Source organism: Galeopterus variegatus, unplaced genomic scaffold (genome assembly GCF_000696425.1).
Source record: "Galeopterus variegatus unplaced genomic scaffold, G_variegatus-3.0.2 Scaffold354, whole genome shotgun sequence".
NCBI lineage: Eukaryota > Metazoa > Chordata > Mammalia > Dermoptera > Cynocephalidae > Galeopterus > Galeopterus variegatus.
The window spans coordinates 368861-384837 of record NW_007726465.1 but is presented as its reverse complement, the minus strand read 5'-3'; the positions used below and the strand labels follow the sequence as shown (position 1 = coordinate 384837).

Genomic DNA, 15977 nt, shown 5'->3' with positions numbered 1-15977 from the left:
AAAAATTTCATTAAAAGTCAGGCGGGGGCCGGCCCGGTGGCGCACTGCTACAGTGCACCGCTTGGGAGTGCGGTGGCGCTCCCGCCGAGGGTTCGGATCCCACATACAGACCGGTTCCCGCTCACTGACTGAGCGAGGTGTGGGAGCAACACCGAGGGTTGCGATCCCGTTGCCGGTCCCGGTCCGGTGCGGGGGCAACACTGAGGGTTGCGATCCGTTGCCGGACACGGAAAAAGACAAAAAAAAAAGACAAGCTTGTCCCATGATCCTAACCTTAAAAATGTCAGCTATGCTATGGCATTACATTATAAGAACTCTGAGACAATAAGTGGTATGTGGGTGGTACTGAGGACATTTTTCAAGATCTAGACACAGGACCCAGGGACCCCAAACCAAAAGAACACCTAAAAATAGACTGAATCTACTTCAGAATAGTTCATTCTACCAGGCAGTTCCTCTGAATTAGGATACTCTGTTGTTCAAAAATTAAATACATTTTTTTGAATTACAAAGACTAAGGAACCATCACTAAAATGAAGAGGTTAAGTACCAAGGAGCCAGAGACAATGAAAAGCTGCAATTAGCATACCACCTTCCTTATGTCAGGATTTCCTCAAGAAAATTTAATAGGTATTGCTTAAAAATACAGGTTCCAAAGTCAAGTAAATCTGGGAAATACTGAATTAAACAAAGCTAAACAAACAAAAGGATTTCTCCAAGCATTTCACATTCTGATGTAAATATCTAAGAGGTGGGTATAGTACAGTATACAGTTTTCCCAACATATTTAGCTCCAGAAACATTCTTCCTTACTGATATCTATAAATATTAGCTTTCTATCAGAACACTCTCTGGGATACTGATGCATGCAAACGAATACATTCTAAGTACTCAAAAAACTTCTCGCCTTAAGGTTAAGCACTCTGTCACAGATTACACAAGTATTTGTTGTTTTAGTAAATGCTTACAACATATATAATGCAAAGGTAAACAAATACTGCTTGCCTAACTCATCAATTTCTAAATTAATGAGATTTTTCACTAAACTTTCAGAAAATTATGATTTTCTCCTTTGATATTTACATATTTAATAGTTAATTTTATCTTTATAAGAAGTAATATGGGAAATTGTGTTACTGTGAAAATATTCACTGCCCCTCCTTCTCTAGGCCCTTCCTTGTGGAAAGGCTATAATTCTTGCCCCATTGACATCAAGCTTGGACATATGACTTATTCAAATAATGAAATGTGAACTGAAGTTAACATCCCAAGTCCAAGCAAAAGCTTTAAGAGTCATCACGTGGTTCTACCATGTCTGCTGTTGTCAGCCACTGAGATTTTTTGTTTTTTGGTTGTATGTTACTGCAGCATCATTAGCCTCTACTTATTGATAAAAGCAAGTAAGTATCCTATCTTTGTTAAATATTTAAACGACAAATGACATTTTCATCAATGTCTAGGAACTTAAAAGAAATTGGGAATGTATATACACATACACCGTCTAAAACCCACAGGGTTAATGTATGGACAGAATGGAAAGGTATGTTAGTTATACACTGACAATTACAAAGATACTTCAAAAAAATCATGGAAAGATTCATACTGTCTTTTAATTCTATTTTTCCACGAACTTTTTGAAGACCCTCATATATACCCTTTTAAATGAAGAACTCATTGAACCAATTTATTTAAAGGTGACTTTTTAGAATAACACAGGAACTAGACATTTGCCTTTAAAAGACATTCAAGAAAAATATGGTAAATATTATTTTGTCTAGAAAACAATAAAAGGTGTAAAATTATATGAATATACTATATTAACAAAATGTAAAGTCTAAAATCTTTCCTCATTTTCAAATACCATGTGGAAATCCCACCTCACTGATGACTATAAAACCTTTTTTTCCTATCTCATTTTTACCTTTTATGTATTAACGGCAAATGAGGCCCTGAAGGTTTAGAATATATTTATCTTCTACATATTTGTATTTACATTACAGAAAAAATTCATCTGTTACTGTTCAAGATAATTTAACTCTTAATTTTTGACCTTTTAAAAGGTCCTTTCTATTAAAAAGTTTAATGGTTACTTAACAGGACAGACTCCACACTAAACAGAACTAAAGTCAGGATTATTTAAGCATTAACTATTTTATTTTTATCTTTAAGAAATTTGAAAGCTAACTCTTGAAAGGTATCACATTGCTTAAAAAGTATAATGCACAAAAAAGCAGCCACCTTTCTTGTATTACAAAAACAGTGTGCTTTTAAGATACTTTTCAAGTAACAGTCTTAAAATAAAGCTGAAAAAAATTAATGAATATCTGAATACTGAAGAATAACAAAGAAATATTTCAGTCTGTCAAGAGATTTAATAAAGATCTGCAATAATGTCTGTGAAAAGTACACATTTAATAGAAAATTTTAGAATATAAAGCCTACATCTAATCAAGTCAATTACCAACTGTGTCCCAAAATTTAAGAGAGGAATAGTTTACTTAAAATATTATCCTTTCCCTGAAATTGTGGGATAGGTATAAATAAATGAAGTAGAAAATTGTTTTCAGAGTCAGAATTAATTTAGTACATATAAGATAAAATCTAATATACATTATACATAAGAAAGCAATGATTAATTTTGTCCTATTAAAAATTACTATAGTAGGGCCGGCCCGGTGGCGCACTGGATAAGTGCGCCGCTTGGGAAGCGTGGCGGCGCTCCCGCCCGAGGGTTCGGATCCCACATACAGACCGGTTCCCGCTCACTGGCTGAGCGAGGTGCGGGAGCGGCGCCAAGGGTTGCAATCCCGTTGCCGGTCCCCGGTCCGGTACGGGGGCAACACTGAGGGTTGCGATCCATTGCCGGACACGGAAAAAGACAAAAAAAAAAAATTACTATAGTAGAGTAGATAAGAAAATTGATTTCTTAATTTGTTATAACAAAATAACATATAGACCAAAGCAAAAAACATGTATAACCTGTATTGAATGGAGAACTCTAAAGATGTTAAGACTGTAAGTGAGAAGATTCTCCCATCCCCTTAAAAACAAACAAAAAAAAGACAAAAGATCCAATGGCCATTGTTACACCAACAATTAGAAGCAGGAATTTTCTTTTTAAGGCCTCAAAGCACAGCATATATCCTGGCATTAGGCCTTCTTTCCAATGAGTGTTTCTAGATGGAAAATCAAGTATCTATTTCCTCTCCTCCTTTCTACCTCTATCACCTTCTGTCCACTCTTCCTTTTCCACCTTCCTCTCATCTTCCTGTTTCCTTCTATCTCCCATTCCAATTCCAACCCTTCTTACTAACCTATTTCCTTTTCACCTCTTATTCTACTCCAACTGCTTAAATCTGACAAAAAGGTTACATGCAAATAAGCACAAACCAAAATAGAACATTTTTATTTTTAATTTTTTAAACAAAAATATCTTTTGGGTTGTTCCACTGTGTATTATTTATATGTTTATTCTTCTTCTTCCCCCATTCCCACCCCTCAGATTCCAAGTTCAAGCCTCAAGCTCCCTAAAGTGGTCAAGACAAAATAAAAATTCTTTTGCTCAACACACAAGTCTCTTTATGAAAAAGATCTTCCCTAGCTCTCTAATCTCAAATCTTACTATTTCTTCATGTATATCTTTTTATTCCAATCACATGAAACTCTTTAATTCCCCCAAAAGAATCATACCCTTTCAGGGAGCATATTTATACACTGATCCCTTTGCCCAGAGTGACCTTCTTCTAAATCTCGTTTTACCTGGCTTATTTCTATTTGTCATTCAAGACCTAGCACAAGTTTTACCATCGCCAAGCAGTCTGAATTAGATGCTTTTGTTTCCACTGTACACTATTCATGCATCTACTATAGATATATATAGTATCTTTATATAATTTTATAATATAATTGGAAGTTTATATGTTTTATATACATATATATGGAAGTTAATATAATTTATAATACAATTGGAAGTTTACTTGTCTATTTTTTCCCCTAGCTTGCTAGAATGTAAGCACCTTAAGCTATCGTCTCTTCATTCCAGAGTTCGGCACATTTTACTATGCATTAAATTAACTATGAAGCCTTCTAAACACAAACATGCCTAAGACTCACCTTCAGAGATTCTGATTAAGAGACATGTATACATGTCTCTTTTTTCTTTTTAATGCATCACAGGTGATTCTAACCTAAATCCAGGATTGAAAACCACCACATTTATGTTTAATAAATGACTGACTGAATGGGCGATGAGGTACCCTTTTGTTACCAGAACATACAGAGTACTGTTTCTCTGAACGAAATTGCAACCTCCAAAAAAAAAAAGCTCCTCTGAACAATTTTGCTGCCTGTCAAAATTTGCTGACCGATCCCGTGAATATAAAAATTTTTAGTATATTGTATTTTGAGGACCAGACAAAATGATGATTAAGTTGAAACAAAGAACTCAGTTTCAATATTTTCAGAAAATAATGTTAAAACACGGAAAAGTATAGATACTTTTTTTTTTAAACTGTCTTCTGTGAGTCATTAGACAGAAATTCAAAGAAATCTTAAACAAGAAACTGTCTACCATAGTCTCAGCAATTCCACTCCTAGACAGCCACCTGAGATAATTGAAAATATATGTCAACATCAAAACTTGTACACATATGTTCATAGCAGCATTACTCACAATAGCCAACTGGTGGATAACCCAAATGTCCATCAATGGATGAATAGATAAACAAAATGTGGTATTATCCCTAAAACAGAGTATCTTTCAGCCAAAAAAAGGAACAAAGTACATGCTACAATATACATAAACCTTGAAAACATTATGCTATGTGAAAGAAGCCAGACAAAAAGGCCAAATATTATATAATTCCTTTTATATGAAATGTCCAAAATAGAAAAACCCATAGAGATAGAAAGTAGATTAGTGGTTGTCAGGGACTGGGGTGAGAGAGGAATGGAGAGTGACTGCTAATGGGTATAGGGTTTCTTTTGGGGATGGTAATAAAAATGTTCTAAAATTAGGTAATGGTGCACAACTAAAATTTGATGGTTGCACAACTTTTGAATATACTAAAAACCACTTAATTATACAGTTTAAAAGGGTGAATTTTATGGTATGTGAATTATATTATCAGTAAATCTGTCATAAAAGAAAAACAACTGTCATCTATGGGACAAGAAAGCATGAACCTAATTGTATCTATATTTTAAATAAGCAATTAAATGCCTATATGCCAATATCCTACTAATAAATTATAAGCTATACGACTTTACAGGTATATCCACTATTATGTTACAATCAATCAAAATAAAATCCTTCCTATATTCTATAGTAGACACAAGCTCAAAACAATGGACAAATAAAATCAAATATCCTTTCATCTGTCATGTCCCACCTTGAATAAACAAGATTTATTCCCTTTCCCATTATATAAAAAGTGAAACTAATCATTTCTATTCTATTAACATCACAGAGTTGTTATCAGGGTCAAATGGAATAAAGCAGTATATTATTAGTGGGAAATTCCCTTAAAGAAATACTCACTAGAGGGGAAGAATGAATTATCTACTGGGGAACTGGAAACAGGACTTAGGCATGATCAGCCCAGGTTTTTCCTTTCCCTCTTCTGCATCTGCCTTTCTGCACAAAGCATACATTTCAGATTATTCTTTGCCAGGTGGTAAAAGGCCTGCAACTGTGGAAGGCTGCTTTGACTGGGTGGATTGGTGTATCTGATTCAGACAAAAGAAGCCTATTCTCTAGCAGTCTTATCAGTAGTAAAGCTGGTATTTTCATCTCAATTTCTAACTTTCTAAGACCCTGACATACATGAAAAGCACTTTCTAAACCATTAAGTAAAGAAATAAGGCATTACTATGAAAAGTAATATTAAACTTAATACCTTTTCCTGTTCATCCAGTCTAACATTTAAGCAAAAACAATAAAAAAGTAATTAAAAAACTTACAATCTTTCATTTTGCCAGTTAAATAAAGCAAAATTAACCAGCCAACCTACAGAGCTCTAACCAGTAAATTCATTGAAAACCCATGAAGACCAACTAAAATTAACATAAATTTTGAACATAGAATAATGAATTTTTTATTTTTATTTTATTTTATTTTTTTAAAAGATGACAGGTAAGGGGATCTTAACCCTTGGCTTGGTGTTGTCAGCACCACGCTCAGCCAGTGAGCAAACCAGCCATCCCTATACCGTATCCGAACCCGTGGCCTTGGTGTTATCAGCACCACACTCTCCCAAGTGAGCCACGGTCCGGCCCTAGAATAATGGATTTTTTAAAAAATCAAATCAGACTGGCGAGTTAGCTCAGGTGGTTAGAGCACGGTGTTGGTAACACTAAGGTCAAGGATAGCCGTACCAGCCAATCATCCAAAAAAACAACAACAAAATCATTAAACCATTACATTAGGAGGAGTATGCAGATCAAGAGGCTTAGGCTCTTGCCTAAATGATTAAATCTAATTGATACTCATGGAAGTTACTATTAGAAATTTCTTTTTTTCCTTTTTGTCTTTTTTTTAATTGACCGGTAACGGGATCGCAACCCTTGGTGTCGCGCCCGTACCAGGGACTGGCAACGGGATTGCAACCCTCGGTGTTGTGCCCGCACCGCGCTCAGCCAGTGAGCGGGAACTGGTCTCCACATGGGATCCAAACCCTCAGCGGGAGTGCTGCCGTGCTCCCAAGCGGCACACTCTCCAGTGTGCCACCAGGCCGGCCCCTATTAGAAATTTTTTAAGCTAGTTATACATTTTAAGAAAAAAATCATTTTAAATGAAATTCTATGAAAACAGTAATAAGAAACAAATATTAAAATTCTTTATTATGTAAACTTATTTGTAAATTAATTATTTTTCTAGTACTTTCTTTCCTAAAAGAGGCATGGGAACCATCATGATGGTATTATTTTCTTTAAAAGAAGTTACTGTCTATGTTTATATAATCCAGTCTGCCATTTAAAAGAGATGGCAAGATAAGTGGCAAGTAGTCAATTAAAGGAATAAAAATATATATCTTACACTTCCACAAAATAGCATCAACAAAAGGAAATGGTAGGGACAACATAGATTATTCAGTAAAATACCCTAATATAAGTTGAAATCAACTTTCTACCTTCATAAAAAGTCCAAATTACAGAATATAAATATTTTTGGTAGAAGAAACAGTTCTCTAAACAATAATTGCAAACTGTAACCATAGTTTTAACTACCCAGAGGCCACGGCTAGGATGAAGTGAATTGTTCAAACTTGGTTTCAACACTGCAATTTAAGTGACTGTGATGTCAATAAAGCATAGTGGCTAAAGTCAAAGGCTTTGTTTGAATCCTGGTCTTGCTTTTTACTAGCTATGTGATGTTGAGAAAGTTATTTAATTTCTTTAAGTCTCAGTGTCATCAATTGCAGAATGGAATCCAGATAAGGTGATGGTGAGAGTTAGATGATACAGGTTGAGCATCCCTAATCTAAAAATCAAAAATCCAAAATGCTCCAATGAGCATTTTTTTGAGCATGAGCTTTGAGTGTTATGTTGGTGCTCAAAAAGTTTCAAATTTTGGAGCATTTCAGATTAGGGATATTCAACTAATAAGTATAATGCAAATATTCCAAAATACGAAAAAAATCCAAAATCTAAAACACTTCTAGTACAAAGCACTTCAGATAAGGGATACTCAACCTGTATAATGCTTATAACATAGTTAACAAATTCCAGGCACAAAGCCAGAGTTCAAAACATGGTAGCTTTTTTTTTTTTTCTTTTTTTCTTTTTGTCTCTTTTTTCGTGACTGGCAACGGATCGCAACCCTCAGTGTCGCGCCCGTACCGGACTGGGACCGGCAACGAGATCGCAACCCTCGGTGTTGCGCCCGCACCTCGCTCAGCCAGTGAGCGGGAACCGGTCTGTATGTGGGATCCGAACCCTCGGCGGGAGCGCCACCGTGCTCCCAAGCGGCGCACTGTAGCAGTGCGCCACCCGGCCGACCAAAACATGGTAGCTTTTATTACTAGCTACATATGCTTTCCATTCTATGTTGCTGCTGCTTAGGTCTATCATATCCACCCCAGACACAGCTTCCCAGGGAAATGTACACATTTGCAATGTGGACACATTGAGATTAACGGTGATAATTTTAAAATGATAATTGCTGATGAAAGATTTCAGAAAATCACATTTTCTATTTCTTTTATATCTTCTACCACCTTTAGCTGGATATATTCATATATTAAAAATACCTTAACAAAATAGGAAAAAAAGAAATGAATGAACAAACTAATGATGGAAGGAAAGAACAATGAAATAAAGTTGGTAACATTTTTTAGTCTCTGCTAAAGTAGTATGATCTGAACTATTTAGCACTGCCTGGCTCTGGCCTTCAGAGAGTGGCTATGGTCATGCTCAAAGTATTAGGTCACGTAAGAAAACTGCATATGACCCACTAAAACTGTAACTCCATCCTAATAATATTCAAGTTGGGGTATATCATGAATTACAGCAAATTCAGAATTGTAGCACCCCAATTAGAAAAAGCTTTACAGGCTTCCAGTCAAGATGGTGGAATAGACAGTCCCCAGCATCACTCTCTCCCACAAATCAATCAATTTACAACTATAGAAAAGCAACAACAGCCAAGCTGGGGCTTCTAGACCTCAGGGGAAGAGGAGGAGAGACCTATGGAGTTGCATGAAGATGGGAGAAGCCACAATGAAAGAAAGAAAAAACTCCTTGGAGAGTTAGGGCTGCTTTAAGGCTGGAGCTGCTGAGTGCATGGAGCAGGAACCAACAAAAGCCACAGCTGTGCCCTTCGGATGGAGTTGCTTGGAGGCGGCAGGGGAAAAGGGAGCCTTGGTGGCTCCCAGGACAGCAAGGCCACTAATAGGGTTCCCGTGGACCCACACAGGAGTGAGGAGCCACAACAACTGAAAAAAAGGAGCCATTCAGAGGCTGGTGAGTCATCACAAGGGGCCAGCGCATGGCCTGTCCCATCAGAAGTGTTTGCAGCATGGGCGGTGGGGGAGATGGGCCCACCAGGAGAACACTGGGACATGTCAAGGACAGCCAATCTGCTCCTCAATCAGCTCAGGACCATTCAGAAGAGATTGGTCAGGAGTATAGAATTGCATGGGGTGAAGTTTGATGAAGACTCAGGCCCAGATCACAGTTTCTATGCAACCCAGTTAGAAGCTGGAAATACCTATAAAGTCAACCATTAAAACCTGAGCTGCACAGAAAGCCTTCCCTAGGGAATCAGCATCAAAGCAGCAATTTAGCTAAACCACACAGCTCAAGTACTGGTTCCCATAGGAAGTCACCCCATTTTAGAAGTAACCAAAGGACAAAAAATTAGTTCCAGCCCACGCACACTGCCAGCGCCTTGGGGCCTGCCTGGTGACCTGAGGCATGGACTTGGGGACTGGACCACCCCCCCCAATTAGGCACACTGCCAGCACCAAGGAGTATGCCAAAAACATCACCTCCATGTGGGTGGCCCACCACAGCCACAATAACTATAGCTGCTGCAAAAGCAGCTAGACACCGCAATTACCATGCAGATGGTCCGCCAGCCACTGGAGTACATTGACACAAGGAGAGACACCAGCAGAAACCAAAGAAAAGAAGAGGATGCCTCTCTCCACAAAGCCCATTCCAGAGTAACAGAAGAAGCATCTCCTCTACAATAATATTGGGGGACCTGAACACACCTCTCAGCATTGGACAGATCTAGGCAACAAATCCACAAAGTAACCATTACTCTTTCAGAAGGAAAGAGTTACCAGAGTGGGAAGGGGGGAGTGAGAGGGAGACAGGGAGAGATTGGATAAGGGGCATAAAGAATAAGTATGATTTGTAACAATATATATGCTAGTAATATTGATTTGGTCAACATATGTCAATGTTGAACCCCCAAAATATGTATAATCAATTATGATTCAATAAAAATTAAAAAAAAAAAAAATAGAAAAGAAAAAGCTTTACAACTCAATAAACCATCTATAGATTATTCTGTCTTTATCTGAGTGTGATAGAATGGACATGGAATATCCAAACTTTAAAACAGCCTATATATAAGTCAACATTACACAGAAAAGATCCCAAGGAAATACTAATATAAAAACAAAATTTTAGTAATAATGCAAAATAGAGAAATCCAATTGAGCCCTCTTCAGATCAGAAAGATATTGCTAGTAATTTCTTTTTTAAATTAGGGTGTTTGCTAAGCTAAAGAATAGCTATAATAATTACTGATATGAATGAAAAGAAAGAGAAAATATGATTTATAAAGGATGAATAGTTTGACAAAATTAAGCTACAATTAAATAACGAAGACTTTGTAACTGTCCAACGCATAGCAAGGTCATAACACCCATAGCAAACCAACAGGAAATTCAACCAAATGGAATTCTTTTGTTCTTTTGAATTCAGGTATAAATTATAAAGAAGCAATGCCAAAGAAAATAATCCATAATGAAAATCTCCTTAAGTGATGGATAAAGAGAAAATTTCCCTATTTATTGCTTGTAATAATAATCATTAGAGAGAAACTACAATTATGGTGAGACACATATAACAATAGCATTGAATTTAGACACACACATACAGATGCAAGCACACATACACATTATTTTCTTTCTATGCCAAGGTTAGTGATAAAAATTTCATTTTCCACTTCCCCACTATATACTATCTAATACTATACTTTGTAATCAGAACTTCTGACATGCTGTTATTTACAAAGTTCTGCTGACATTACTCTCATGTTCTAACAGGAAACAGGACCAGAGCAATTTACCACACAGTGAAAATGCTTGGAAAGTCCTTTGACTTTGCAATTTGCTCTGGTAACCTATTCAAATTACTTTTTAAATCAGTATATGAGGGTAATAGGAAACTACAAAATGCTACACACCTTTTGAATTTTATTCCAATCACTCACTTTTAGTTTAGTCTAGAAAATCTGACTACAGCTTTTAAAATATTTCAAATTTTGCATGATCACAAGCTTGAGTTATGTAAAACATCTAAACTTTAGAGACGTCTGAAAGATTAATAGAAAATGAAAAAGAACCCCATATATTTAATATCTCCATATTTTGTTACTTACTACACAAAATTGGAGAAGAGGGTGTTTGCAGTGTCAAAGTAGAGCCATCTTTCCTTGTGATATTAACTCGAAACACCAGTCTGGCACGAGTACTTTTTTTCTTGGAACCAGCAATTCCTATTCTGGCTTCAACATCAGCGTTCCTCAATTTCAATATCCCTACGCAGTCCACTCTAACAGGAAAAAACATATCATCTGTTGCATCAAACAAGTTTCTTTTTTAAAAAATTTGCTTATCTTTTTTTTTTTTTTGTCTTTTTCGTGACCGGTAACGGGATCGCAACCCTTGGTGTGGTGTTGCCCGCACCGCGCTTAGCCAGTGAGCGCACCTGCCATCCCTATATAGGATCTGAACCCACGGCGGGAGCATCGCTGTGCTCCCAGCGCCACACTCTCCCGAGTGCGCCGCTGGATCGGCCCTAAAAATTTGCTTATCTTTTAAGTCTTTGGATATGTAACACAGTCATAAGGTTCCAAATTGAAAAAGTACAATAGGGTAAATTCTAAACATTCATAGTTCCTAAATTTGTCAACCTTTCATTTATAATAATAGTAGAAGAAATAGTAAAATCACTATTTTAAAATATGAACATAGGGCCGGCCCGGTGGCGCACTGGAGAGTGTGCCGCTTGGGAGTGTGGCGGCGCTCCCGCCGAGGGTTCGGATCCCAGGTGGAGACCGATTCCCGCTCACTGGCTGAGCGCAGTGCGGGCGCGACACCGAGGGTTGCGATCCCGTTACCGGTCAGTAAAAAAAAGACAAAAAGACAAAAAAAAAAATAACAACTAGTAAATCTAAAAAAAACCCCAAAAAACAAACAAACTAGTAAGTCTCTTATATGCCAGTACTTATGTTCCTATTTTTTTTTTCCTTTTTGTCTTTTTTTTACTGACCGGTAACGGGATCGCAACCCTCAGTGTCGTGCCCGCACTGCGCTCAGCCAGTGAGCGGGAATTGGTCTCCACATGGGATCCGAACCCTCGGCGGGAGCGCCGCCACGCTCCCAAGCGGCACACTCTCCAGTGCACCACCGGGCCGGCCCTAGATTTACTAGTTTTTTTAAAAAAATAAATGTAGCCTCTTTCCTTTTGCAGCTAGTTCTCATATTAAAATAGAATAGATTTCACTTTAAAAAAAAATTAGTAACTGTCCCCAAAAGGATGAAATACTATACAGCCATTAAAAAGTATGTTATGGGGCCGGCCCGGTGGCGCACTGGATAGTGCGCTGCTTGGGAAGCGTGGCGGCGCTCCCGCCCGAGGGTTCGGATTCCACATACAGACCGGTTCCCGCTCACTGGCTGAGCGAGGCGCGGGAGCAGCACCAAGGGTTGCGATCCCGTTGCCGGTCCCTGGTCCGGTACGGGGGCAACACTGAGGGTTGCGATCCGTGGCCGGACACGGAAAAAGACAAAAAAAAAAAAAAAAAAGTATGTTATGATATAACATTTAATGATATGGGAAAATGCTCATAATACGTTCAGCAAAAAGCAGGTTATGGGCCAGCTCCGTGGCTCACTCGGGAGAGTGCGGCGCTGGTAGCGCCAAGGCCACAGGTTCGGATACTATATAGGAATGGCCGGTGCACTCACTGGCTGAGCATGGAGCGGACATCACTGTGCGAAGGGTTGTGATCCCCTTACTGGTCAGAGAGAGAGGGGGAAAAGAAAAAAAAGCAGGTTACAAAGCAATGGGCATAATATTATCTCAATTTTGTCCAAAAAAGACTGGGAAGATAAAAATATTAAAATAGTAGTTATTTCAGGGAAGTTAGGTTTTGAAGGGTATGTTTTTAGCTTTTTATTATTCTTAGTTTTCAACTTTCTTATAACAAAGTACTATTTTTATAATCAGTAATTCTATTCCTTTCATCCCCCACTATATACATTTATTTATTTATTGGCAGATGACCAGTACTTGGATCTGAACCCTTAATCTTAGTGTTATAACACCATGCTATAACCAAATGAGCTAACTGGCCAACCCTGTATTTATTTTTATAATCTTCATAAGTTACAAGTTAAAAAATAAATCTTTACTAAATATTTCTCAAAATTTCCTTTTCCCAATTAATCTTTTCCAAACTATTCAAAATGCCTTTCCAAAGGAAACTGAAAACCAAGTAGATAAAAGTCCTTAGCAGCTATCTAATACAAATAATTACAACACAGGTCTACCCCATACCAATATATTTGCTGCTGTTGCAGTTCAATTTTAGGATTAAGTCTTTTACAAAAGGCTTAAGAAAGAATTAATTTTAAAATTTAACACTTCAAATATTTTTCAGGCAGTGAAAATGCATAAGATGAAAAATACATAGTCTCGGTAGATAATTTTTTAAAACACAGGAGAATAAAAACAGGAGGTGAATTCAGATCAGCAATATGGGACATCAACATGGGTCAAGGCACTTCATGGTTTCTGTTGAACAGTTTCTAAAGCAAACATTAAGAAAGTGAAATTTAGGAAAGCAAATCAAGTCATTTGTAATTTTTATTTTCAATGTTAATATTATAAATCCCAATAAGTAAGTCTTTGTAATTTTCCGAAAAGCCAGTATTCCACCTGGTTTTCTCTTTCACCATGAGAATTCTTTGCTAAGGTCAAAGAGTTAATTTTAACCAATTACCTACCATTCTGTGGTAATTTCTTTTTTTACTTGTATTATTTAAAACATTTTAGTAAAATACTCCAAATCTTTTATACACTAGAAACTGAAAAATTTTCCTGGCTACCACAAAAGTGTAATATATAATGAAAAACTTCTTAGGAAGTACTTACGCCAGTGTCATGTTGTTGCTAGGATCAAGGCCAACTTCTATAACAGTAGTGCCTTCAATGTCCACTTCTTTGCAGGGAGTTGTATTTCGTCCAGTTACCCTGCAGGCCTGATAAAATCCATGTGGTTTCACTCGACCAGAGTCATTGCCCACAAATACCTGCAACACTACTGGTTCGTTATGGCCTTCCAGCTGGAACCAGATAACACACAGCAGAAACACTAATTAGCATTTCAAATAATCAAATTGTAAAATTAAATACTTAAGACCAAATCCTATATCTGTAACTGGATTACATTAAAGAAATAATTTAAATCCTCAAGAAAATAGAAATAATATATTTTTTTAAAGCAGAGATGGCTGTTTCTGCAGAACACTATAGTTTTAGTTCTGCAATAAAAATGTTAGATGTTAGATGATAAATGATCATTTATAATTTATTTGTACAAGCAGATAAGAATGAACACACAGTTCTTTAGGCAGCATGTGGGTTACTCAGGATCTACTAATGGAAAAATTCACTAAACTGTGTGAGTGGCACCACCTTCATCATCAAATAAGAGCACACACACTGAATTTTCACTCTACCAAGGCTACTTGAGTAGAAAAGTGGTTGAAATGCAGCTACATGAATAACATGGAAACAAAGCTGATTTTCATAGACTAGATACATACATACATCATGAAATCCTGGGCTAAAACATTATGGACTGAAAAACTGCTAGTTTAAACAAAGATCTATGGATCATTACAGATCTCTAGCAAGCCTTCATAAATTAAATTATAATTAGTATGCTGAAGAATAAATAAATATTTAAAATGGCATCTGAGAACAAATATTTACAATCCTGATTCTTGATAAGACTTATAGTTAAAAATTGAAACTGCTAGTACAGAATGCAGAAAATGACAAAATAACTTGTACAATGTACACCAAAGTACTTCAAAAAACTCACACACCTTTTCTATCCCAGTATAGTTGTATCTTGGTGAACTGATACCATAATGAGACAAATAAGCAAACAAATAAGCAAACTACTGCCTAGAAAGTACCTGGCACATAGAGGTGTGCAGTATTTGTTGAATAATGAATAAATAAACTTTTAAGGCCAGCGAATTCATTCTCTATCATAGTCAGGCAATTCAGTACTTCTAACCAGGTAAGTTCAAAGCATAACAAAGTCACAGCAATTAGGTTAAAAATACTGAGCAAACTATCACAATGTCTGGCTAGACAAATATTTACACAAAGAATAATTTAAATTTCTCTCTTGCCTTTTACTTGTCCTGGGGTTGAGGGATTGGGGATAAGTTGGGGTAGTGGGTAGTGAAGAGGGGTAAGAAGGATATTGTACATGTGACTATTAACCAACCTTATAAACGGTCACAGTCAAGTTTTCTGATCCTGAGATTAAACCATAATTTTTTTCATGTATAAAATGAAAGGGATCTGATCTGAAATATTCTACTCTGATCTTGAAATATTTTTCAACTAACAAACTTACACAAACTGTATTTAATAAGAATCTATCATGTGACTAGCCAAAATTCCTCCCTGTTTAGTATTTTGCAAGGGGTAGAGACACTTTTTAAATATCCCCCTGTACATTTTTTTTTTTTTTTTTGGTTTGTCTTCAAAGAAAAATATTGTTTACAACAAGATATCCCAGGTGCTGAAACTTAGGCCCCTTCTTTACATTTGGACTGAGTTCTAAAAAGATTAAGGCTCAGTTGGTATCTTATTTCTTTAAGTGAAGACTTAAGTTACATATCAACCAATTCTTTTCTGAGTTGAATAGTTCTGATTACATTAGCCATCTCACAAATCTTATTTTCCCTATCCTTAATCATTTCTACTGTATTTCTTTGAATTCACTTTAATATCTCTTCTTAAATATAAAGTTTGAGACAAATATAATTCCAGTATCAAATATAAGGGGAAGCTAATTCATGGTTTGCAGATATTTTACTTTTCAGAATCTATTCTCATCTCTCTTTTCATTTAAACTGAAATTCAAATGATATCAAAGTAACAATATTTGGCTTATGGTCCAGTCTGGCTTTTACTTTACTTTCTATTAT

The 15977-nt window shown here is 36.6% G+C and overlaps 1 protein-coding gene across 2 annotated transcripts in view; it reads right to left on the bottom strand.

Annotated features, from left to right (window-relative positions):
• The window catches only part of NFAT5 (nuclear factor of activated T-cells 5, tonicity-responsive), a 79045-nt gene that overhangs the window by 41769 nt on the left and 21299 nt on the right, over positions 1–15977 (bottom strand). For both annotated transcript variants that reach the window (XM_008567887.1, XM_008567886.1), the window contains 2 exons: positions 13897–14087; positions 11117–11289 (listed from right to left, as the gene is read on the bottom strand). In XM_008567887.1, the coding sequence (XP_008566109.1) occupies positions 11117–11289; positions 13897–14087 (364 nt within the window). The remainder of the gene's footprint in view (positions 1–11116; positions 11290–13896; positions 14088–15977) is intronic.